General features: G+C 41.0%; 1 protein-coding gene across 2 annotated transcripts in view; it reads left to right on the top strand.

Annotated features, from left to right (window-relative positions):
• The first annotated feature begins 2,348 nt into the window (after positions 1–2,348).
• Positions 2,349–26,442, top strand: part of LOC116463082 (utrophin) — a 565,754-nt gene continuing 541,660 nt past the window's right edge. For both annotated transcript variants that reach the window (XM_032146039.2, XM_032146038.2), the window contains exon 1: positions 2,349–2,481. In XM_032146039.2, coding sequence (XP_032001930.1) covers positions 2,403–2,481 — 79 coding nt within the window. In that variant the 5' untranslated portion in view covers positions 2,349–2,402. The remainder of the gene's footprint in view (positions 2,482–26,442) is intronic.

Here is a 26,442-nt window from a genome sequence, read left to right as displayed (position 1 = left end):
AATAGCACAATAAACACCCAGATGTCCTTTTTATTTTATTTTATTATTTTAAATTTTTATTTACATGGAGTAGAGACAAGGTCTCACCATGTTGCCTAGGCTGGTCTCAAACTTCTGGGCTCAAGTAATCCTCTCACTTCAGCTTCCCAAAGTACTGGGATTACAGGTGTGAGCCACCTCGCTTAGCCCCAGATGCCCTTTAACAAGTTTTCCCACTTACTTTATTTTTTTTGAGACCGAATTTTGCTCTTGTCATGCAGGCTGGAGAGTAATAGCACAATTTTGCTCACTGTAACCTCCGCCTCCTGGATTCGAGTGATTCTCCTGCTTCAGCCTCCCAAGTAGCTGGGATTACAGGCACCTGCCACCACACCCAGCTAATTTTTGTATTTTTTTTTTTTTTTTTAAGTAGAGATGGGGTTTCACCATGTCGGCCAGCCTGGTCTCGAACTCCTGAACTCAGGTGATGCACCTGCCTTGGCTTCCCAAAGTGCTGGGATTACAGGCGTGAGCCACCTTGCCCGGCCTAGTTTTACCACTTATTTTACAATACTTACTGCATCTTTCTGTCTGTCTGTGTGTATATGCATATATACATCTACATACATATATCAACCTAAATATACATGTATCGGTATAGACAGATAATATGCTATTCTGTTTGAACTTAAGTTGAAGATACCATCACACTTCATTGCTAAATGTTTCACCACATGTCTCTTACAATCAAAGACATTCTCCTGCAACAATACTATTAACTAATGTTAAAGAAATTTAACATTGATATGATAATATTGTCTAATGCATAGTCCAAATTCCGATTTTTCAAATGATCCTCAAAATGTTTTATTTTAAAATTCTTAATTCAATCAAAGATTACATTTCGTTGTTATGTCTATTTAGTCTCCTTTAATTCACAAAGTTCCCCCTCTCCCAGTAATTTTGGTTTTCAAGACACTGACAGTTTTGAAGAAACCAGGCCATTTGTTTTGAAAACTAGCCACAGTCTAGGTTTGTCTGCTCATGAGAAGATTCACATCCAACATCTTGGCAAGGATATTGTGTAGATGATGTGGTGATTTTCCGTTAAATCGCATGATTCCCCATGATTGGTTATGTGAATTTTGATCACTTGGTTAAGATTAGAAATTTTTCCCCAACATATTACTATGAAAAAATTCTCAGACATACAGAAGAGTTGCAAGAAATTTTCATTCAGCATTCATATACCCATGGCCTAGGTTCCTTAATTTGCATTTTGCTATATTCTGCCATAGTCTTCACTGGTTCCCCACATATTACTGTGGTCTACCTACAAGCCACAATCTTTTTTTTTTTTTTTTTTTTTTTTGAGATGGAGTCTCACTCTTGTTGCCCAGGGTGGAGTGCAGTGGTGTGATCTCAGCTCACTGCAACTTCCACTTCCCAGGTTCAAGCAATTCTCCTGCATTAGCCTCCTGAGTAGCTGGGATTACAGGTGCACACCACCATGCCTGGCTAATTTTTTTTTTTTTTTTTGTATTTTTAGTAGAGACAGGGTTTCACCCTGCTGGCCAGGCTGGTCTCGAACTTCTGACCTTGTGATCCACCTGTCTTGGCCTCCCAAAGTGCTGGGATTACAGGCATGAGCCACCATGCCCGTCCCTTGATGATCTTTTAAAAAGGCCAATTTGGCCATGTTGGTTCCCTCCTTCAAACCATCTACTGGCTCCCCATTGCTCTTCAGATAAAGACACAAACCCTTGACCTGTTCTGCATGGTCCTGTCCCTGGTCCTGCCAGCTTCTTCACTTGGTTCAACAGGTACACTTGTCTCTTGGCTGTCTTCTTTCCAGAAACACTGGCTTGTGCTCCACTCTTTGACTGCTCCATGATTCTTTCTGCCACTTCGCATGGGAAGCTCTTGTCTTTCTCTTTCTGTTTCCCTTTTTGGCTAATTAAATTCTTGTCATCTTTAAAGGCTTGGCTCAAATGTCTCTTCAAGAAAGCCTTCTCTAATTGTCCAGGGCAGATCAGACTCCTCTGCTGTATGCTCTTAATACTCTATGCTTCTCCTTTGTATGATTTGTAGTCTATCAGTATTGTATTGTAATGAAATAATTCATTATATAATTAATTGCGTAGTGTGTGTAAGCTCTATAAGAGCAGAGGCTGTGTCTCTTGTTGACAGTCATAACACCATTGCCTGGCTCGGTGCTTTACACGTGGTAGGCACTCAATAACTATTTGGTGAATGAATAGTTACTATGAATAACTATATACAAGATATAAACATATTTTTTCAAGTCAGTACTTTCCCTTTTCCTTTTAGGTATTGATGTCAAGCCGAACCATCGTAGGAAGTTGAAAGTCTTAGAAAGAGGACTTGGTAAAGTTTTTGGATTATCTTGAAACTCAGGCAAGATGGCCAAGTATGGAGAACATGAAGCCAGTCCTGACAATGGGCAGAACGAATTCAGTGATATCATTAAGTCCAGATCTGGTAGGTAAAGGAAGCTCAAGACAGTTATGGATTTTTATGTATTTAGAAAACCTGTGTTTCTTGGATTGATTTGCATTGTTCTTGCAAGAACTTCTTGGAGGTGAAGTTCTTTTGAGAAACTCAATTCTGACAAATGACTATCATTTGGTAAAAGGTATATGTAAATGGTATAATATCTCTGAGTGTCCTATCCTTTCTCAACCCAATCTTGTCTAACTGTATGTCGACTGGCATAGCTTAGTGAAACTGCTGCTTGTAGCTAAAGGTTGTTCATTTGGAAGACTACTCCATTAAAATAAAATATGACTGAACATTTTTCTTTCTATTTTCTGGAAATTGAAGGGATTATATGCTTAATGTAGGAAGTGCCACAGTTTCTAGTTGGAAAGATCCTTTCACAGTTTCATTTCATTACCATATATCCTCACCCCCGTCCCTCTTGGTAGCCATTGATAGGCCAACAGGTGTCCTACCTTGAAATATTTTATGAGTCTTCTCAAGTTAAAATTTTCACCTAGGTAATCTAATAAACCAGACTCAGACAGATTCATGGTTTTCGCCCAAACAGTTAAATTGGGGTCCTCAGGATACCACCCCTTCCTCCAATCTTTTTATATAACTGAGTGCTTTTTGACTCTGGCTGTACAGATGAATCAACTGGGGAGTTTTAAAAAACGCAGATGCATTGGCTCCATTCCAGACCCATTGAATAAAAATTTCCGTATTTTTAAAAAGCTTCAAATATGATTCTGAGACAAACTCAAAGGGGAGATATTTTTGAACAGGCAGAACACTTCTCAGCTTTGAAAATTACACAGAACTCCACCCTGAGGGTGAACACTATACTTAAGTAACTTTGAAAAGTTACTTTGAGGCATAAAATTACATCCAGTGTCACTTTAAAGACAAAAAAGGAACCCAAGGCCTGTTTTTGCTGTGTGAACCATCTTTATGTTATGTTAGGAGCTTATTTCTTATTATGTGAAACTGTAGAAATATACAGTGAAAATAAGATCTAAGTTAACTGTCTTAGAATACACATTTTCCTCCATGATACCTGTGTTGGTTGATTGATAAAGATTTTAGTTATTATAGATTGGCTGTAAATATGTAGCAACTATTGTGTAGCTTGTCGGGTCTGTTGAAGGTATAGCTTAACATCTTGTTTTAAAATATGCTTTGAGGATGTTCTCTTTCTGTAAAATTCTTTTTGTTTTAAATGTTTTAGTGGTATAAGGTACTACCAAAATGTAAGGGATTATTAATATCTTCTTAGGAGTACGGAATACGTATTCAGACATATGTAAATATAACAGAGGAAAATGGAAGAGAGACGATTTAATGTCTCCATACTAGTCATTTTCTATAAATTGTGAGGAGGTATATTCCTAAATAGTTTTCTGAGTCAACCTTCATTCTAGTAAGACCTTTGATATTTATAACTTGTACTTTAGCCATGTTCATAAAAGAGTAATTATCTAATTTCAGAAATATTGTGTATATATAATGAACATATAAACTCCCAAACTATTTTAATTTAAAATTATCTTTTAAAGAGGCTGATGAACCTCAAATATTACTGGAGAACAGTTTGGCAAAAATGATAACATGTTTTTAACACATCCATATCAATTAACTGAGTAATTCTATTTCTAGAGTTTTTCCCTAGGCAATACATAAAAAGGTACACTCAAGAAATTGATCACAGTATCATTTATAATAGAAAACATTATAAACACCATGAAAATCTAATATTAGGAATTGGTTAGATCATTATTTCCCAAAGTATTTTGAAAAGATCAAAAGTTCTAGGACTGTTAATGTGTAATTCACAAAAGGATGTTATGGTCAAACAGCTTTGGAAAATAGTTGTTTAAACCTATTCTGTTTCTTTAGCATATCTGAACAGATCATACATGATCTCAGTAGAGATTAGGGTATATCCATAAAGTAGAAGATTAAGCATTCATAAAAAGTGATACAGATGTGTGTGGTGTGTGTGTGTGTGTGTGTGTGTGTGTATGAACATGGAAGTGTGTTCTTGATATAGTAAGTAAACAAGTATGTATTATATGAAGTCATTTATGTGAAAAATGTTTTTTTAAAAAATTAGTGAAGGATACAATAAATGTTAATAGTGGTCATCTTGGCGTTTGAGATTATTACTTTTTTTTTGCTGATTTATATTTTCTAAAGTTCTTCAATGAACCCACATTACTGAGTTCTTATATTTTTAAAGATTATCAAATTGCTTAGAGTGTTTAGATGCCAAGGTTATGACTGTTACTTTTTTTGTGGTGGCATCTACTTCAAAACACATTGAAAATTTAGTTGTTACATAGCTCAGATATGAATCACATTCTTTTGGCTGAATTATGTTGCAAAAGCCAGTAGATAAATTTGGATTTGAATGGACCCATTAGTCCCAATCTGGCTTCCTCTAAGGGACTTTTTTTGATTCTTTTAAGGCAAATGCTTACTATACAGAGGTAATATTTCATGGTACTCTAAAACTTACATATTTTAAGAGATTTTTAGTTTAGATTAAGTCATAGGAATTGTCTACATATCATATATGTATTTTAAAGAACCTATGTCTACATGCTCTATGCCAAATTGGTTGCTTTTCCATTTTTTAAAAGGGAATACTTTGCTATAGGAAAATTTTGATCCTCATCTGCTCTTCCAGGTTTCTTTTTTGGGGGGAAATTGGATGAAAGTAGGGGGACGGAGAGTGTGGTTTCTGCTCTCCAAATCCTTGAGTTTGGACAATCCAAAAGCCTGGCATAATTAAATTGGCATAATAAAAATGTCTATGCATTTCATGTTAAATTATTGTGATTATTTTTATTGTCCTCCCTTAGTATTACTTTGTTTCATGCCATTTGTGAATATTATACTTTTTTAAATTTTATAATTTTAAAGCCATTTCCACCATCTAAACAGAAATAGGAAGTTGTCAAGGGTAGGTAATGAAGTAGTTTCATGAATACAAAGCCATATATTTATTTATGGTTGTAGTATACTTGCCTTGGGTCTGGGTGAGTTTTAGAAGGGAACTGGAAAGAATTTGATCTATAATGATCAAGGATTTGGTGTTGGGTAAAAGTAGACCTGTCTTTCTCTAACTTAAAGGCACATATGCCAAGTTCATCATCAAGGACTGTATTATTAACAGCCTTAATTAGTAGGCTTCAGAAAGCTCAACAAGTTAGTAAATATTTTGAAACAATAGGCCAAGACTAAGAATTTTTAAAAAGTGAAATTTATTGCCAGTAGAGTATGTGATGCAGAAAGTTCTGCTTGGAACATTTTAAACATGAAATAATAAAATGGTTTGGGATGCATATACAATCGAAGAATATCCTCACTGCTATTTCATTCAATAATTAACATACATTAAAGCTAGTAACATAGAATAAGTCATCCTTTTCTGTTGCTGTCAGTGTTGTTGTGGTTTTATCCCAGAGCTCCGCAGAAAGAGTAGACCTCAGGGCTAAGGACAGTGTGTCAGCTGGCTCCATGTGGATTTCTTGACAGTTTGGGATTATAGACTCTCAGCTGGGAAGGAACTGTTTGCTGAATGAAATAGTTGGGCAAGCTTCACATTTTTTGATAATTCAATGTGTTCCTTAAGAGACCTTGGGTTGGAAGCCTGCGTGTAACAATTTTATCATTTCTTCCTTTGCATTTTCTCTTCTTGTCTAATCTTAGGATCTAATTGTTGAGGGAACCTTAGAGGCCCTATAACCCAGCCATGCCTGTGATGTGCTCACCCAGTCTCTGTTTGCACACCTCCAGTGATGGCGTCTCACTGGTGATGATGATGAAGACGATTCTAGCAACTTATACTTATTGAACACATTCTGTGTGCAGATGTGGTGCTAACAGTTTAATCCTCACAACCACCATTTTGCTGATGATAAATGTGAGCCATACTGAAGTGATTTGTGGCACTGGCCTTCTTTCTATTTCTCCAAAGGCCCGGTGTGTCTGCCTGCGGGCCTTTGCACATCTCTCTTCTTCCATCTTTGCCTGGCTGGTTCCTTCTTGTCATTTAGATGTAGGCCTAATGTCACCTCTTCTGAGATCTTCTTTGCTGACTTTAGAAAGTAGCTCTCCCAGTCACTCTTGACTGCATCTCTGTATTTACGTTCCCTGTGTTGTTCTTACCACTCTCTGGTACCTTTTCTTGTACTGTGTGTTCATTAATAGCCTTCCCACTAGAACAGGGGTCCCCAACCCCCAGGGCCTGGACTGGTACCAGTCCATTGCCTGTTAGGGACCAGGTGGCACAGCGGGAGGTGAGTGGTGGCTGAGCAAGCACTACTGCCTGAGCTCTGCCTCCTGTCAGATCAGCGGAAGCATTAGATTCTCATAGGAGCGAGACTCTATGGTGAACCGCACATGCGAGGGATCTAGGTTGCCTGCTCCTTATGAGAATCTAATGCCTGATGATCTGAGGTGGAACAGTTTCATCCTAAAACCATCCCCCTCATCCCTTGGAAAAATTGTCTTCCATGAAACTGGTCCCTGGTGCCAAAAAGGTTGGGGACTGCTGCACTTTAATTACCTCCCCAAGAGCAGGGACCAATACATCCCTGGTACTGGGCCCAATGCCTGGCTCATAATAGGTGAGCAATAAATGTTTATTCAATGATAAAGGCTACAGAGTCTGGAAGTGCCAGAGCTGGCATTTGAACTCAGATGATATAACTCTAGAAACCCTGCATTTGACCTCTATGGAGTGCCCAGCCTCCTAACTCACAAGACATTTTATTCCATTGCTGCTGGGTGACTCTTCTTCATTTTGTGCCTAATTCTGTCCCTTACACATTTTGCACTGTATTAATTGTATTTATACAGCTCTTCTATCTCTTGTTTTGTAGTTTTCAGGGGTAGGACCCTGGACTGTGAGGTAGAGCTCCTCTGGACCCCAGGTTAGCATCTCAGAGCCCTGTCAAGGGAAGGCCAATTGTAACAAACACAGCCTACTGCTTCTGGGCCAGTTGCAGCCTTTCTTGATTTTTGGCTCTAGACTCTGTCATTCTCTGTCGAGTTAGCAAAGGGGAAAATACCAGAGGACAAACAGTCCTTTGGGTGGAAGATAGAGAAATGGATAATGTGTTTCTGACGTGAATTCCTTTTTCTCTTTTCTTCTGACTACTGCTCAAGGCTTTTAATTAGCTGAAGTTAAAAAAAAAAAAAAGGTAGTGGATTTCATAAGGACTGACATTTGGCACAGTGTAGGTCCTGGTCTGATGCCCAGATAGGTATCTGTGGTACTGAAAGTGTTGGTTGAGGAGTGTAGGGGAAGGAAGCAAAGAGAGACCAGTGAAATAAAAATAAAACAAATTATTAAATATGAAATATTATACCTGGTTACATTTATAGCAAGCCTCCTGAAAATCTGCTATTTTTGGAAAGTAAACTTGCTTAACAAGATTCAGTTTTATGAAAATTCTGAGGAGGATTACCTTGTTTGTTTATCTTTCTGAGGACTTTCTTGAGGAAAGACAGTGGTTAAGTTGTATTTAGGCAGTCATCGGTCTATTTCTTTCTTTTATGTTTAAAGCCGCATCTGTGAGGGGATTTTTCTAAACAGCTCAAGGGACTGTGAAAAAATAGTTCATTTTTTGTTTCTCCTGAAGCTTTCCTTGGCTGGAATACCTGTGCTTTGAAGGGAGGTCTTTGAGCAGGTTTGTTTTTTTCCATGAGCCCTGGGGATTTGTAGTGATAGACAGTAACCCTGATGGAAATTCAACTCTGGCAGAGAAGGGCAGCTATTCTTGTCCTGCTTGTAAAAATATTCTCCATGTTGTTACCTCATTATGCTGAAGTAGTGCAATGATGAGAAGGTTTTTTTGTATTAATGTGATTCTCATGACCTGTTATTATGGTTGTGAAACTTTTAGAGGAGATCCATTCACGAATGGAAAACGTGAATTGCTGAGGATGATTCTAAGCAAAGGAAGTACATTAATTATATAGACAGAACAGAGAACTCGATTTTATTGAACCTTATTTGAACCCAGAAGTTTGAACTAGATGCTGATATGATGATTTTTCTGGGAACAAGTCAACATGCAAGACCATTTGAGCAGTTGTAAATATTAGTTAAAATTTAATCTAAAGCAATGGAGAAGGGGTACTCTGCTCAAGTGGTTTCAGATGCATTGACTGGATTTTTTTTTTTCTCCCTTTAAATTGTGTGGAGGCATAGACATATACTATGTTATATTTTTATCTTTTTATGTGCCTTAACTGTTTAATGATAAATAGACTTAATTCAATATTTGAAATGTGAGGCAGTGTGAGTTCTTAATATATATTTGCTCTTGAGATGATGGCCTGTGGACTGAGAAATTGAAACCAGGTCCCAGTCCTTTCACTTTTACTTCCTGTGACACTGGATTTGCACATGTCAATTCCAGGAAGCAGGTAAAGTTTCCAGCATCCATGTGGTCCTCCAATCTTTGCATTTGTGCCTTTAAACAACCAAATACCTGAGTTTTATTAATATCCTGTGGGGCTCTTCTATCAGAAGCACATTCCTTTGGCCCGGTTAATAAGCGATGTGCGTCTGGCAGCTAAGATTAAGGTTTACGGTGGTATAACCTGACCTTCACTTTTAAGAAATTAAGTTTAAAAAAAAAATGCAGATCTGTCTTTCATAGCAGTGGAGCTCAACAACACATAGAGCATGAGAGTCACATTTTTTGTGTGAATATTTTCGAATGAGTCTTTTTTGGTATGTGGATGGGTGGCTACTTACATTCAGTTCAATCCTTTTAACATTTAATTATGGAACAAAATCTTTTTCAAAGTGTAGAAAAAAGCATATAAGGGCATTTCTGATGTAGCAGAGGAATCCAATAAAAAATATGACTTTGTGTCTCTAAAGTGGTACAGCTTTGAAATTAACACATCTGTATAATTTCAAAAGTATGATCTCTTTAGATCTTTTTCTTTAATTTTATAGTCTTAATTTTTGCAAATTTCTTCAACTCCATTCTCTAATTAAGATTTTGGTATAAAATATTTATATACAAAAGATTTTTGGTGCAGGAAATAGCATTTTGAGGTTGATACTAATTGATTTGTTCACTTGCCCCTCAAATGCTATGTGTGAGTCATGTTATTTAACATTGATCCAGTCAATATGCAGATTTATGCACATGCTTTTATTTTGAAAACTAGGTTTTGAGCTTCTCACATATGGAGTTCCTAATTCAAGCTTTATGTCAGAACCACCCTTCTGGGTCCAGACTCAGATATGTGGGGTGGGGTCCCAGCATCTGGAGTTTTAACAAGTTCTGTGGGCTATTCTCTTTAGTGCTCTTAATTTATAGACAAGGAAGGCAGGTTTAAAAGTCATAGAACCAAAGTGAAAATGATCTGCATTTTAGAGGAGCAAGGAAAGCTACAATGTTTATTATTTCTACTTATAAACACTTCCCTTTAAATAATTTGAAAAGATAATAGATTTCATGATGTTGGGCATTTTTTCTTTTACACTGTATTTTGAAGAGTTTGGGTTGTGTTGGGTGAAGTTAAAAGTGAGGAAAGTGGGTCAGGAGAGTGATGAAACCTGGTGCATTTCTTATTTTGGCCCATTGAACCAGAAGATGATACCAATATATCTAGTGCCGACATATTTCTCCACTGAGCTCCTTAGTTATTGCTGCAGTGTATTCAAGGTCTTCTTGCTGTGAGCCTAACATCACATCTTGAACTCTTTTTCTAGGTAATGCATCAGCTTAGCGTCCACTGATGCATTCATTATAAAAATGTATTGTGTATATTTTCTAATACATTATTTCAAAGACAGATGTGTTTTTGAATCATGGTGGGAAAAAAACTCCTCACATTCAACCTTTATGCTAGTTTTCTTAAGGGGGGTTAGAGAAATGTATTATATATGTATTAATATTTGCCTCTCTGTTTTTTAATACTAAATAGGTGACATATTTAATATAACTATGCTTGCTTTTGAAATAACTTGCCTACCATTCTTTAAAATGAGTGAATTTTAAAAGATGAATAGTGATTTTTATGTGAAGATGAATTAAAGAGTTAAGTGACTTACAGACCACCATAGCATTTTCCCTATGGATCTGTAAAAACAGCCCAGAAGTCTTGTGATTTTTTTTTTTTTGAGCTGTAGTCTTCCTCTTGCTCTGTTGTCCAGGCTGAAGTGCAGTGGTGCCATGTCAGCTCACTGCAACCTCCGCCTCCTAGGATCAAGTGATTCTCCCACCTCAGCCTCATGATAGCTGGGACTACAGGTGTGTGTCACCATGCCTGGCTAATTTTTGTATTTTTGGTAGAGATGGGGTTTCACCATGTTGGCCAGGCTGGTCTCGAACTTCTGACCTCAAGTGATCTACCCACCTCAGCCTCTCAAAGTGCTGGAATTACAGGCATGAGCCATGGTTCTCGGCCTCTTGTGATATCCTTATATTCAGTTAACCAAACCAAATCAAGCCAAATAACAAACCCCAAACCTTTTATAGACCTTGAGTTATTTGTAGATCTTTGGGGTTATTTACCTGTCTTTTGAGCTTTAATCTTTTACCTCTTTGAAGATACAGGAAGGGATCTTTATTTCTTCTTTGATAAAATAACCTTCAGAGTGACTTGAGATATATAATTGCTTCTTTGTATATCATTGTGTGGTATTTGAGATCACATCTCAAAATTTAATGAGCCCTGCTCCTCAGGCAGTTTTAAGATTAAGGATCAAAAAGGGAGCCACTGGAAAGGTGTGAGTGGGCTGGTAATCTGTATTAGAACAGAGACTTTGGTGCAGAGGTTGGCCATGTTCAAATGTGGAGTAAGTTTTCACGAAACAGGAGGAAGTCTTTTCAGATTTATTTGAAACTAAGAAACTGCAAAATAAAACTAGTAAAATCTACCCCCAAGCAAACAGACTTTAAAACAACATTTGGTCCTAAGTTGTATATGACCAATTTCTTAAAGTGATTGTTATATTGCCAGTTTTGAAATTAAATCTTTTAAAATTTAAAATGTAAATATTGTCTCAGAGTCCCATGGGAGGATGAATCTCCATCTTATTTAGTGTTAAAGGCTCCTGGCCTTACCCTAAAGCCCAGCTTTTTTGGCAGGGGGCTCATAAATAAAACTGTGTGTGTTCTAGTTTACTCTGTTATCTCATCTAGTTCCTTTAGGTGATTAGAAAATGCCATACTAGCAAATATAAAAATGTTTATTTTTGTGTTTTTACATGTGATATCAATGGCCAGTTCTCTAATGTTAACATATCAGACCCTTAATAATATATTAACTCCCATTTTGATAGTTTGTATAGAAAAATCAGAGTTGACTTGAATTATTTGAACTTGCATGCGCTTTTTCAAGATATGTAACGTGTTGTAAACTAGAAGAGTGTTGGTGTTTTCGGAACACACGCATATGCTTGCTGTCTCAGGGCAGACTTTTTGGGCATTTGGCGTCAGACATATCTTATTCTGAGGGCCTTGGCATCACGGCAGATTGCTTAGAGAGGGGGACTGTCTGCATATATGTCTAAGGGAGACATTTAGGGAAGTCTAATGCCATCCTATCTTTCTTTCTTTGTTTTTTGAGACAGGGTCTTGCTCCATTGCCCAGGCTGGAGTGCAGTGACTCAATTTCAGCCCTCCGCCTCCCAGGTTCAAGTGATTCTTCTGCCTCAGCCTCCTAAGTAGCTGGGATTACAGGTGCCTGCCACCATGCCTGGCTACTTTTTGTATTTTTAGTAGAAATGGAGTTTCACTATGTTGCCGAGGCTGGTCCTGAACTCCTAACCTCAAGTGATCTGCCTGCCTTGGCCTCCCAAAATACTGGGTTACAGGCGTGAGCCACTGCTCGCAGCTGCCATCTTACTTTCTAACAGCACTGCCCCCCCTCCCCCTCACCCCAAAAACCACCATGAAGGAGGCAGAGGGCACCAGGTGAAGAATGCCCATGGTCCTTTTCTTACCTCTGTGACTTCGCTTGTTTTGTGTTCTGGGCTTGATTGTTTTGCTTCTCCCTACGTCCCCAGTTTTGCAACCTCCATCTTTAAAACATCAGCATCAGTGCCACCAAGTGTTCTACTCTCTCTGCTATCTCCATGCCAGAATCAATCTTTCCCATGTGTTCACTCTTCTTTACTGTTTGTGGCCCTTCTGGCTTGTGTATGTCCATATGCCTTTTTTCATCTGACTTTCTGATGCTAGCCTTTAGCTTAGTCTCCACACACACAGTAAGTGCTTAATAAAGACTTGTGGCCGTGTGCAGTGGCTCACGCCTGTAATCCCAGCACTTTGGGAGGCTAAGGTGGGTGGATCATCTGAGGTCAGGAGTTCGAGACCAGCCTGGCCAACATGCTGAAACCTCGTCTCTACTAAAAATACAAAAATTAGCCAGGCGTGGTGGCACTCACCTGTAATCCCAGCTACTTGGGTGGCTGAGGCAGGAGAATTGCTTGAACTGGGAGGCAGAGGTTGCAGTGAGACGAGATTGTGCCAATGCACCCCAGCCTGGGCAACAGAGTGAGACTCTGTCTCAAAAAAAAAACAAAAACAAAAACAAAAAAACTTGCTATGCCTTTTAATGGTTTTAAAAATTACACTTGCTTTCATACATACCTCATTTATTCAGCAAATGGTTATTGTTCATTGTTAGATGCTGGGCTCAGAGATAAGCAAGACCCACCTCTGTTCTTAAGATGCTCTCAGGCTAGTTGGAAAGAAAGACATCAATAAACATCCCCACACAAACCAGGGAAACATGGAGGGAGGAAGGATGGGTTCTTGCTTTGGTTGGAATGAGGGTAGGTTTGAGTAAGAGAGCGTGAAAGAGGCAAGGAATTTGAGGTGTGCCTTGAAGGATGTGTAAGAGGCAGCCCTGTGGACAATGTGGGAAGAACATTGCAGATGATGAGAAAAGAGCAAGGCATTTGAAGTCTGTCCCTGGTAACTGAGTGTGGCTGGGGTAATGGGGATGATGGGAGAAGCTGGCGTCAGATTTCGAAAGCCCTTTTGAAGCAAGGTTTATTTGATCTTTCCCTGTAAGAAGCCACTACAGGATTTTAGGTGAGTTAATGACTAGCTCAGAACTGTTTTTCAGAAAGATAACTTGGCTGGCAGTAGGAAAGATAAATTTGGAAGGTAGCAGAGTTAGGGAGAGCCAGGGAACAGGTAAGAGTTGTGAAAAAATTGAGGTTAAGGAGTGTAAGGACTTGGAACAGAGTGGTGCAAGAGGAGACTGAGTAGGGGAAAGGATGTGAAAAGTGGTTAGCAGTTAGTAACAGGGTGTACAAAGCCTCAATGTAAACTTCGCCTTTGTGGGATTTGTTAGTTAGTAACAGTATGTATAAAGCCTCTAGGTAAATTTCACCTTTGTGGGACTTTTTAGTAACAGTATCTATAAAGCCTCAATGTAAACTTCACCTTGGTGGGATTTGCTTTATGTTTTCAATGAGGTACATAGTTTTTCAAATAGTACTGTAATTCAAATTTTCAACGCTTTCAGTTATTAGCTTTTCCTCTAGAATCTTCTTGATCAATTTCTTAACCATTTACAGTTACTTCTACCTCTTACTGAAGTTGACTACTGCTGTTTTTCTCACAGTACCTCTTGGTCAGTTTATATAGGGAACTTCAAATTCAGTTCAGCTGCAATAGGATCTGTATTTTTTTCTATATATATTCTGAAAGAAGGGTCATGCTTTAGAAAAAAGTTGATGAAAATGAGAAAAGAGATGGTTTATTCATGTCTATGCAGTATACTATTAACAGTTCTTTGAAAAAGTAGCAAAGAAAGGTAAATCTCATCTCAAAGTGAAGGTAAAGCTCTTGCACAGCTAAGAGAAAATCTATATACTAGAAGAGTTTGGAAAACTACTTCAGAGGAACTTTAATTGAAGGGTAGGCTAATGTGATGCTGTGAAGATAATATCATCTATTAGTAATTTCAGCTTCAACAAATAGGATAGAATAAATGCCAATTAAAAATAAATTAGGAGCAGATGTTGAGAAATATCTTACATTTAGGGAATTCTTAAGTGGTAGTGTGTCCGGAATTGGGTTCTTGGTCTCACTGACTTCAAGAATGAAGCCGCGGACCCTTGCGGTGAGTGTTACAGCTCTTAAGGTGGCGCGTCTGGAGTTGTTCGTTCCTTCTGATGTTCGGATGTGTTCGGAGTTTCTTCCTTCTGGTGGGTTCGTGGTCTCGCTGGCTCAGGAGTGAAGCTGCAGACCTTCGCAGTGAGTGTTACAGCTCATAAAAGCAGCATGGACCCAAAGAGTGAGCAGTAGCAAGATTTATTGCAAACAGCAAAAGAACAAAGCTTCCACAGTGTGGAAGGGGACCCGAGCGGGTTGCCACTGCTGGCTCGGGCAGCCTGCTTTTATTCTCTTATCTGGCCCCACCCATGTCCTGCTGATTGGGAGAGCTGAGTGGTCTGTTTTGACAGGGTGCTGATTGGTGCATTTACAATCCCTGAGCTAGACATAAAGGTTCTCCACGTCCCCATCAGATCAGTTAGATACAGAGTATGGACACAAAGGTTCTCCAAGGCCCCACCAGAGCAGCTAGATACAGAGTGTGGATTGGTGCACTCACAAACCCTGAGCTACACACAGGGTGCTGGTTGGTGTATTTACAATCCTTGAGCTAGACATAAAGGTTCTCCAAGGCCCCACCAGAGCAGCTAGATACAGAGTGTCGATTGGTGCACTCACAAACCTTGAGCTAGACACAGGGTGCTGATTGGTGTATTTACAATCCCTGAGCTAGACATAAAGGTTCTCCACATCTCCACCAGACTCAGGAGCCCAGCTGGCTTCACCCAGTGGATCCCGCACCGGGGCTGCAGGTGGAGCTGCCTGCCAGTCCCGCGCCGTGCGTTCGCACTCCTCAGCCCTTGGGTGGTCGATGGGACTGGGCGCCGCGGAGCAGGGGGTGGCGCTCGTTGGGGAGGCTCGGGCTGCACAGGAGCCCATGGAGGGGGTGGGAGGCTCAGGCATGGCTGGCTGCAGGTCCCGAGCCCTGCCCCGCTGGAAGGCAGCTAAGGCTCGGTGAGAAATCGAGCGCAGTGCTGGTGGGCTGACACTGCTGGGGGACCCAGTACACCCTCCGCAGCTGCTGGGTGCTAAGCCCCTCATTGCCCGGGGCCGGCAGGGCCGGCCGGCTGCTCTGAGTGAGTGGCCCGCCAAGCCCACGCCCACCCGGAACTCCAGCTGGCCCGCAAGCGCCGCGCGCAGCCCCGGTTCCCGCTCGCGCCTCTCCCTCGCGCCTCTCCCTCCACACTCCCTGCAAGCTGAGGGAGCTGGCTCCCATCTTGGCCAGCCCAGAAAGGGGCTCCCACGGTGCAGCAGTGGGCTGAAGGGCTTCTCAAGTGCCGCCAAAGTAGGAGCCCAGGCAGAGGAGGCGCCGAGAGCAAGTGAGGGCTGTGAGGACTGCCAGCATGCTGTCACCTCTCAGTAGAAAGGCCCTGGAGTTCAGTTAATAAAGCTGGGATGCTCAGAAATTAATTCAGGTAACAGATGCTTTCCTTAATGTGATGCTCTGCTGTGGAGGTTTTGGGAATAGAAGAAAGAAGAGGCTGTTATTGTCATACTGTTTGTAAGTTCATCTTTCTTTACATTCAGTGGATAACTAAAATCTACTATATATGCTGGTATTTCAGAAATGGTGGTTCCCTTAACCTTCAAGAAAAAACAAAAGTTCTCATTTGTAAATGCTTGCAAACATTCTTGGGTTGTCTCTTGGTGGTACCCAAGTTTTTGCTTTGGCCAGTAAGAGACTTTTGCATAGTACTTTGTTGCCTTGCCTCTATAACATGTTAGACTTGTGGATTGGCACATGGTGAGTAAGACACAGTTCCAGTTGTCGACTCTCTGTCACCTAGAGAGGGCAGGTACACAGGAATTTAAGAAAAGAGATTAAACAGGCAGTTACACAGTTATAAAAGTAAAAACAGCACAGACTGCTGTGTGAGCTCACGGGAGGGGTACCTGACATCCCAGGGCTTCAGGGAAGGCATCTTGGAAGAGTGGATATCTAAGCTGAGGTCTGAAAGAATGAGTGGGGATGTGGGGAGGCTGTTAAGACAGAGGGAGTTGATGACAAGAGGTTTGGAGGTGAGAATTGTGAGGTTTTCAATATGTCTAAAGCAGGACGCTGGAGAATGAAGCTGAGACCAGTTAATGAAGAGTGTTATAAGCCATCTTTAGGAGTTTGGATTGTATCCTAAGCATAATGATGAATCTTTGAAAGGGCTTTAAAATTAAAAAATACATATATTTATATATTTATCATTTTTAAAATCCTGAAGTATTCAATCTAAAAAAATGTACAGGAAATGATATATCAGATATGCTAGTGCCCTCATTTGAAATTTATCAGCTGTTAATATTTTGACTTTTTTTTTTGAAACAGAGTTTCACTCTTGTTGCCCAGGCTGGAGTGCAGTGGGGCGATCTCGGCTCACTACAACTTCCACCTCCTGGGTTCAAATAATTCTCGTGCCTCAGCCACCCAATAGCTGGGATAACAGGCATATACAATCATGCCCAGCTAATTTTTTTTGTATGTTTTGTAGAGACATGGCTCGTCATGTTGGCCAGGCTGGTAATATTTTGACATATTTGATTTAGGTTGTATTTTAAAGAGCTAATTATGTCAGCATAGATAAATCTTAAAAACAATTTGACTACAAACAAAAATCAGGTTGCACAATGTATTGAATGGTACTGTATATAAAGCTCATATACCTGCAGAAATTATCCTGCAGTGTTTATGTGTTCATATTATAAATATATAGCAAAATACAAAAATTTTTATGGAAATTATAAACACTAGATTTCTTTAGAGATACTGAGAGAGGAGGTTCTTCAGTTTTATCTATAATATTTAATTCCTCAATGAAAATAGAAATAGAATCTTGGTTTTTTTTTGTTTTTGTTTTTTTGAGATAGAGTCTTGCTCTGTCACCCAGGCTGGAGTGCAGTGGCGCAATCTCGGCTCACTGCAAGCTCCGCCTCCCAGGTTCACGCCATTCTCCTGCCTCAGCCTCCCGAGTAGCTGGGACTACAGGCACCTGCCACCACGCCTGGCTAATTTTTTTGTATTTTTTTTTTTTTTTTAGTAGAGACGGGATTTTACCGTGGTCTTGATCTCCTGACCTCCTGATCTGTCCGCCTTGGCCTCCCAAAGTGCTGGGATTACAGGCGTGAGCCACCGTGCCCGGCAGAAATAGAATCTTAAACTAACATGAAATAATGCTGATTTGTGAACTGGGTGATGATTGTCTTAAGCCTAGTTCCTTGGAAATAGACTTTGAGACAGAGATTTGTGTGCACTTGAGAACAATTCCTGTTAATGAAAGAAATGAGGGAAGAAGGATTGGGCCAGGGAAAAGCTGAAGTGTAGTTGAGTTACAGCAGGGCCACCATTGGATCCATAGGGACTGCTGGTGCTGGGATGGCCCTTCAGAGATTTCCCAACTTGAGGCAATGTGTTGAGCCTGGTGACCTTTACCTTGACCAGTAGGCTTTAGGCTGACCCTGGGAAGGACGTGAGGTGAAAATTTGGGCAAGGCAACTTGGCCAAGGGCAGTTCCTGGAGGGATGCTCAGCTATGAGCCCTCAGCTGCTGGGGGAATGAATTTGTGCATTGCCCTGCCTGAAAGGCAGATCTGGATAGGAGATTCACTGCAGTCATGGACCTTGTACCATCTTCTTTTGCCTATTATTGTCTATTTCTATGTCTGAAAGATATGACATATTAAATTAAAAAAGCTTCCAATTTCTAGGAGCAGTCCTCACCGAACTACTTCCCTGACACATGCATACCTCACACGCTGCACACACCACACACCACAAACTGTAGCTGTAATATCAGGTTACATACTTTCTGTTTTATTTTTCCTTTTCTCTGTGTTTTTGGTTACTTGAGATGGCCTCTTCTCTGTCACTCCTGGTTTGGGAAGGCCTTGCTTCCTCTGAAAGATTGTGAGCAGAGGGCTGATCTGATCAGATTTGTTCTTCTGAGTGGTGCTCTAGAAGCCACATGGAGCATGGATGGTGTGGGGTGGGTGCTGGATGAGGCAAGGCTGGGGTTCTGCAGGACCTTTGGGTGGCTGTCACAGTTAGACGGTAAGAGGTATTGAAGCCAAAACTGAGATTGAGGTAGCTGGGAAGGAGGAGAGGGGAGAGTTTAGAAGCTTTAGGTAGGAGGCAGACCTGATAGGTCATAGTGGTGGTCTTCCAATGATGGGTAGTGGATGGGATGGAGAGAGACGCCTGGTTTTTGACTTTAACACTCACAAATGAAGCCTTTCTTTCTAGGTTTTGTGGAGAGGGCAGTGCATAAGGGGATAGTAAGTGAAGTTCTAGATTGAGTTTTGAGGTGCCCGGAGATATCTGTGAAAAATATGTAATATATATATTTCTCTTACATGTATGAGACTGGCTTGGGCTGGGCTCTGCCCTTGAAAACTGGCAGCTGGAGTCTTGAGTAATTTCCTCAGTTATTTTTTGAGCTCTTTGCAAGATAATGTCAAAAATTCAAGAGGCCAGGTGTGGTGGATCATGCCTGGAATCCCAGCACTTTGAAAGGCCGAGGCGGGCGGATCACCTGAGGTCAGGAGTTCAAGACCAGCCTGGCCAACATGGTGAAACCCTGTCTCTACTAAAAATACAAAAAAAAAAAAAAAAATTAGCTGGGCATGGGGTTGCGTGCGTGTAGTCCCAGCTACTCAGGAGGCTGAGGCATGGGAATAATTTGAACCTGGGAGGTGGAGGCTGCGGTGAATCAATATCACACCACTGCACTCCAGCCTGGGTGACAGAGCGTGACTCTGTTGCAAAAAAAAAAAAAAAAAATCAAAAACAGTTGCATATTTTATTTATCTTTGTATTTTCTGAGATATTTTTGACTGACCCTAGAATAAACATCTGGATGGTAAATGATAGCAGCGGAAGATGAAGAATTAAGAAGTGATTTTTGATTTGTAATATTTTTTAGTAGATATTATTAGTTGATGCCACAGTTGTTGACTGTATTTGTCTAGGGCATAGGAAGCTCCCTTGCAGATATTACTCTGGCTGGCCTGATTGGGTGTTTGGGGAGGGAGAGAAGAGGTTAACAATAAATCCTGCAATGTGTGCAGAAGTTTTTACACTTGTGCTTCTGCATATGTTCTTAGAAAAAGGGTCCACAGTTTTCATTATATTCTCAAAGGAGACCTATGACATAATGAAAAGTTAAGTCTTGTTAGAGGAAGAGTGACATATTATTAGGGTTATGTCTTCATAATGTTTCTTTTTTTCTGAAATTAAATTGGCAGTCCAATACCCTGGCATGAGTTGAGGGTCTCACACTTTTGCTATAACTCAAATTCTGGTCCTTACTTTACTTCTACTGCCTTGAAGCCACTCAAACAAAAGATCTGATTGCTAGAATTAGGGTGAGAAGACACAAAGTTTGAAGGGCAAAATTTCTGATAATGTTTGACCCAGTTTTGCATATAATGAATTTTTATTTGTTGATGAATCTTTCCCTTTTGTTGCTAAAAGTGGCAAATAATCAGACATAGATTACTAATTAACAGTCTGCCTCAGGTTTTTTTTTTTAATTAATGAAACTTGGGCTTCATCAAGCTCAGGTGGAATGGGTATCACAGTGCTTTATTTTTTCTGACATCAAAAGAAATTTCTTTGTCAAAGTGTAGATATGTTTGTTGTGACTGCCTTTTGTGTGGGTTCTTTTCTCCCAGCCCTCTCCTTCTACAGGAGAGAGAGATAGTGGCCCTTTGCTCCTCATTCCACATTCAGACCAGATCCCCGAGCTGCAGTCTCCTGCCATCGGATTGCTTCACCAACTCAACCTCATTGGTGAGATGTCAGTCCCTCCCCCAACCACTCACTCTCATTTCTCAGTGAGTTTAGCTCTGTCACTCTCTCTAAAAGTTACTCTTGTTTTAGTGATTTGGGCGTAAACATTGATGATCCTTCTAATACTCTGTCCTCTTAATTTCTCCAAGTTCTATTTCTAGTGATCTTGTCTCCTACTATGGTGGGTATATTCTGGCTAGACCAGGTCATTGTTTATGGTGGCAGCCCCTCTGTCATCTGAATTTAAGCATCCCATTTTCTTGGTACTAGCATAGCTCACTGCAACCTCCGCCTCCTCCTGGGCTCCAGCAATCCTCCCACCCCAGAGTAGCTGGGACTATAGGCATGCGCCACCATGCCTGGCTAATTTTTGTATTTTTTTGTAGATAAGAGGTTTCACCATGTTGTCCAGGCTGGTCTCAAACTCCTGGGCTCAAGCAATCCATCCACCCCAGCCTCCCAAAGTGTTGGGATTACAGGTGTGAGCCACCATGCCCAGCTGACTTCGCCTACTCTTGTCCTAAGAAAATTGAAGCAAACCAAAGAGGAATCCAGAAACTCCAATACCACATCTATTCTCAACCAGAACCCACTCAAGGCCACCCTAACCATGTACATGGTACCCATCCTCCTTTACTTACTCAAGGGCACCTCTCTTCTCTCTTCTGCATCCCTATGATTTCCCCTTTAGTGGATCCGCTTACAAACATGCTATTGTTTTTCTTCTAGCAAAACTTCACTTTGATCCCACCTGTCTCTGTAGCTACCACCCCATTCCTCTGCTCCCCTTCATGAAAGAGCTCCTCAAAGATTGTATATACCAACATTTGCAGTTCCTCTCCTTTCATTCCCTCTTAAGACCACTCAGATCAGGCAGACCCCCTACTAGTCCAGTAAAACTGCTCTTGTCAAAGTTACTAGGGATCTCCTTGTTGCTAAATCCAGCAGTCAGTTCTCAGTCCTTTACCTTATTCCACCTCTCAATAGCATCAACACTGTTGATCACTCCCTCCTCCATGAAGCTTTCTTTATTTGGCTTCTAGGACACCCCACACACTCCTGGTTTCCCACCCATTATCTTTTGCTGATTCTTCCTCTTAATGTTGGAGGGCCCAGGACCCAGTCCTTGGACCTCCTCTCTGTCCCCACTGATGCCCTTTGTCATCTCACGAGTCTCCTGGTTTAAATACTATCTGAATGCTGGTTCAAATTTCTATCTCTAGCCCAGACCTCTTCCTCTGAACTGCATACTTGCATTTCCAGTTGTTTACTTCACATCTTCTATGTTCAGATCTGAAAATCTGAACTCCTGATCTCCCCTAAACCCCAAAGCCGATCCCACAGTCTTGCTTGTCTCAGATAAAGGCAATGTGATTCTTCCAATTGCCCAGACCCCCAGTTTTGGAGTCATCTTTGTAGTCCTTTCTTTCTCTTATACCCACATCCAATGCAGCAGATCCTGCTGGTTCTATTTTCCTAATACTGAATTTATACAGAATCTGGTTATATTTTACGATCTCCACTGCTACTGCCCTGGTCTAGGGGACCATTGCTTTTTCCGGAATTGTCTCCTTACTCGTCTCTCTGCTTCCTCCCTTGGCCCATGGAGGCTGGTCTGAACCCCGCAGTAGAGGGATCCTTTTCAAATCAGAAGTGGATATGTTGCTTCAGGTTTCCAAGTCTGCAGTGACTCCCCATTCCAGTTGTAATAAATGTGAAAGACCTTACAGTGATCTACAGGGCCCTGTTGATCCTGCCTGGCTTCATCTCCCCTTACTAGTTTGTGCTCATTATATGAGGCAGGCACCTCCCAGGTCAGGGCCTGAGCCCTCTTGTAGCAGCTAACCTTGTGGCTAACTCCCTCCTCTCAGAGAGCTACTGTGCCAGTCAATTAAAATAGCAAATCCTTCCCTCATTAGCACTCTCCACCCACTTTATCCTGTTTCATTTTTTCCCATAGCACTTACTGGATTATGCTGATTGTCTTTTTCCACTAGAATGCAGGTATTTTGTCTAGGTTGAATCACTAGTATCTAGAACAGTGCCTGACACATAGTATCTGCTCAATAAATACACGTGTGTAGAAGCAAATCACATTTTTCATTGCTTTCCACAAGTGTGAGCCTGGGCAACATGGTGAAACCCCATCTCTACAAAAGATATAAAAATTGGTCTGGGCGCAGTGGCTCATGCCTGTAATCCAAGCACTTTGGAAGGCTGAGGCAGGCGGATCACCTGAGGTTGGGAGTTCGAGACCAGCCTGACCAACATGGAGCAACCCTATCTCTACTAAAAATACAAAATTAGCCAGACATGGTGGCTCATGCCTGTAATCCCAGCTACTCAGTAAGCTGAGGCAGGAGAATCTCTTGAACCTGGGAGGCGGAGGTTGCAGTGAGCCGAGATGCGCCATTGCACTCCAGCCCGGGTAACAAGAGTGAAACTCCGTCTCAAAAAAAAAAAAGGCTGGGCATGGTAGTGCATGCCTGTGGTCCCAGCTACCTGGGAGGCTGAGGTGGGGGGAGAGGGATCACTGGGCGTGGGGGGGCGTGCCTGTAATCCCAGCTACTGGGGAGGCTGAGGCACGAGAATCGCTTGAACCCAGGAGGCAGAGGTTACATTGAGCTGAGATCGTGCTACTGCACGCCAGCCTGGATAACAGAGCAAGGTGCTGTCTCAAACACAAACAAACAAACTAAAAACAAACAAGTGTGCAATCCCTGAGAAAAATATCAGTTCAATCTTTGTTGTATCTTTATTGTCCTGATTGATTAGCTGCATGTCAGCCTTTGACTGTGTTTCCCAGATGCTCACGACAGATCACTTGATATTGTTTTCAACAGGCAGTCATGAAATGAGCAGACTGAGGTCAGTGTAGTATAGATATTTGTCAGCGTGGTTGCCAACTGCCTTTCCTCTTCTAAGATTGCCCTTTATTGTGTGATTATATTACATTTTTATTTGGCATGAAAATGACCATTTAGTGAAATGATGGGGATCTTCCTATGAGATGAATTCTGGCATAAGAAGCTTTCTTCAGATTACTAAGCACTCTAAAAGGTCCCAGGTTATGGGGCTCTGGAAAGTAACGATGCGAATACTTCACTTGGTTGTATGATTTTTATTTTTGCCTTGGAAGTCTTTCTGCAAACAAGTCTTCCAGTGGAGGCTCATTTTAGGAATGTGACGATGCATTGCTGATAGGTAGGATGTGGCTTTCTATACAGCAGGGTTTGGGGGGTGGGACTGGCAGGTGAGTAGCTCAACCCAGGCTTCTGAGAGTCCTTCATGTCTTTTGGAACACAATTTAAAAGTCACTGCTTTAATTGCTAAATTCTAGAAAACCTGGATGGCCTATTTAAAAAAAAAAGAGCTTACTTTAGTGTCAAAGAGGAACTAGGTTCTAGTTTTAGCTCTGCAGATCACCAGCTGTGTGACCTCGAATATGTCACTCAAGCTGTCTGCACAATTAATTGATTTGTTTGTAAGGTATGGAGTGTGGACTAGACGACCTTGAACTGATCACTTTCTAAGCTCCAGAGAACCTAATTGTTAATGCTTAATTGTGAGAGCTGTGCTCCGGAAGGGCTGTGTTCTAGTACCTTCTTCCTCCTCACTGTCATTTCAATATTATCTACACTGATCTTCACAAATATTCTGCACACTTGGATTCTAACCTGCAATATTGCTGTTGGGGTTATAGAAATATAGATTATATGATGGTATTTAGGATAAGCATTTTTATCTCTAAAATGAGTTAGATATCAAGGATGGCATGGTATTAGATTACACAATATTTGAAAAGAATAATAAGAAAAGTCCTGCAGGATTTAAAAATCTTATTAGTACTCTTCTGTAGAAATACTTTAGGGAGTGGTTCAGACAGTATCAGGTGCTGTGGGTGTAAGCATGGCCACCTGCTAGCTCTGTGAACCTGGACAAATGGCTTAGCTGCTCTGTGCCTGAGTAAAGTAGAGATAGTAATAGCACCAACCTCCTCGTGTTGTAAAAAGTAAGTGAATTAACATATATAAAGCAATTTGGAACATAGAAGCACTCAATAAATGTAAGCCATTACCTCCATACAAATAATTATTATAATGTGGGTTTATTTCTTTCCAGTCTTAAAATAAGCATGTAAAAATAGTTTTAATCATACCGCACTAGGAAGATTTGTTTTTATTTCTTAAATATATACAGAATTTCCCTTTTTCCGCTTCTTTATATTTAATAACAAGACATTCTAGGATAGACTAAGCCTTTTCATGGCTAATTGTCCTGTGGAATTCTTTTAGTTTTTCTCTTCCATGTTTATATATTTGATATGATTTTCTGGTAGAATTCTTGCAAAAATAACTGCATCACGCAGTAGCTCTCCTCTCCCATTTCATTTTATTTTACTTGCTGAGGCTGGATACTATATTCTTTTGGCTGAAATCACCATAGTGTGTTCATACAACTAATTTCCAGCCAGTTTATGTAGATCATTTGCAAATATATTAGTTACAGAGAAGCTCCATGGGTGTACCAAAGAAACCTCAAAATACAGTGGCTCAAATAAAATCAGAGTTTATTTCTTTCTATCCTTACAGTTCTGAGTTGGTGGGTGATGGAGGGTGGGAAGGTGGCTCCGTTTCATATGGTCTCTCAGGGATCCTGGTTCCTTCTCTCTTGTTCTGCCTTTCCAAAGTGTTGTTCCATCTTCTTGATGAGGCTTGCCCCTCAACACCACATCCAAGTTCTAGTCCAAGGAAAGAAAAAAGAGAAGTAAAAAATAAGCAATTTTTTAAAAAGTGCATGGCCCTCAGGTTGCATTCCTGGTTTCTTTTCACATCCTACTGGCTGCTGCTTAGCCACGTGGACTCATCTTGCTGCAAGGGAGGTTGAGAAATATGGCTTGTGCTGAGCTAGAACTGTGGGGATGGAGGAGAAGAGCAGGTTTCTGATACTGGGAAAAAAAAAAAGAGAAAAGAAAATAGAAAGGAGAATGGATAATAATAAATACTCATATGCTCTTATAACAATTTCATGGGCCAGGTTTGAATTTGGAATTCTCCAAGTCCTCAGATTCTATGACAGAACATGGTGGTGGAGAGAGCTGCCCCCTGGCTCCAGTTTGCAGACCTTCCCCTTTGTCTGCCCACGCCGGCTCCGTTTGGCACTGGGAAGGGCTTTGCACCCAAGTTTGTGGTCAGTTGGCCAAGCACCCATGGTCTCCCACTCTTCCCCACTTGCAAACACTAGTGTGGTCCACCCTTGCTTGGGAAAGAGCCCAGTGCTCATTTGATCAGGGAGTACTAGGACCCTGTGCCTCTAGACCATGCTTTAGGACTTGCATATCCCCTTGGTCCTCTGATTTCTCTATTTCTGGGGGAGAGATGGGGATGGAAGAGGGTAGAGTAAGGCCCTCTAAAAGTCAGGATTTAAGGCAAGGTCCTCGCTTGTCTAGGTCTACAGGTGATGCTACAAAGAGAACGTTACATTGATTCAGTTCTTAAAATTTCCCCTTTCCTCGTGCTTCTGTTTCATTAATATTCTTATTTACTTTTTATAATATACATGTTATATCTTTAATCCACTAGGAGTAGAATATTTGTAATGAAATGGAGTGCTGTTTTAATGGATGAGAAAGGTAGGGAGGGGCTCAGAGAGGGAGGCTGGAGAATATTCACTTATTTAGCTTAATGTTTTCAACAGCTTAAAAAAAAAGAAAAAACAACCTTTGAGTGGCCCTTGTGATTAAATGGCAGTTTGCCCAGACTAGAGGGAGCCAGTGTTGGGAATAAAAACCAAGATTCACTTTGAAAATCTGGAAAAAAAAATGACTACACAAGTCGTAAGAATGTGCTTGATGGCTTGGGTTGTCTGAGAGCAAGTGAAGTAGGGCGCGGGCCTGGTTTCCGCGTTCCCTCTCTGCTCAGCCTTTTAGCTCCTAACCCCATCCACTCCCTAGAGCTGGCCAGCCCAGACCCAGGACCTGGATGCTGACCTCTTCAGGGCGTAGCTGTTGCTGTGCTCAGACATCATGACAACTTGTTGATGGGAAATGTAGCTGAAAGTCTAGAACAAAAAG

Source organism: Hylobates moloch, unplaced genomic scaffold (assembly GCF_009828535.3).
Source record: "Hylobates moloch isolate HMO894 unplaced genomic scaffold, HMol_V3 SCAFFOLD_27, whole genome shotgun sequence".
Lineage (NCBI taxonomy): Eukaryota > Metazoa > Chordata > Mammalia > Primates > Hylobatidae > Hylobates > Hylobates moloch.
This window is presented reverse-complemented; position numbering and strand designations above follow the sequence as displayed.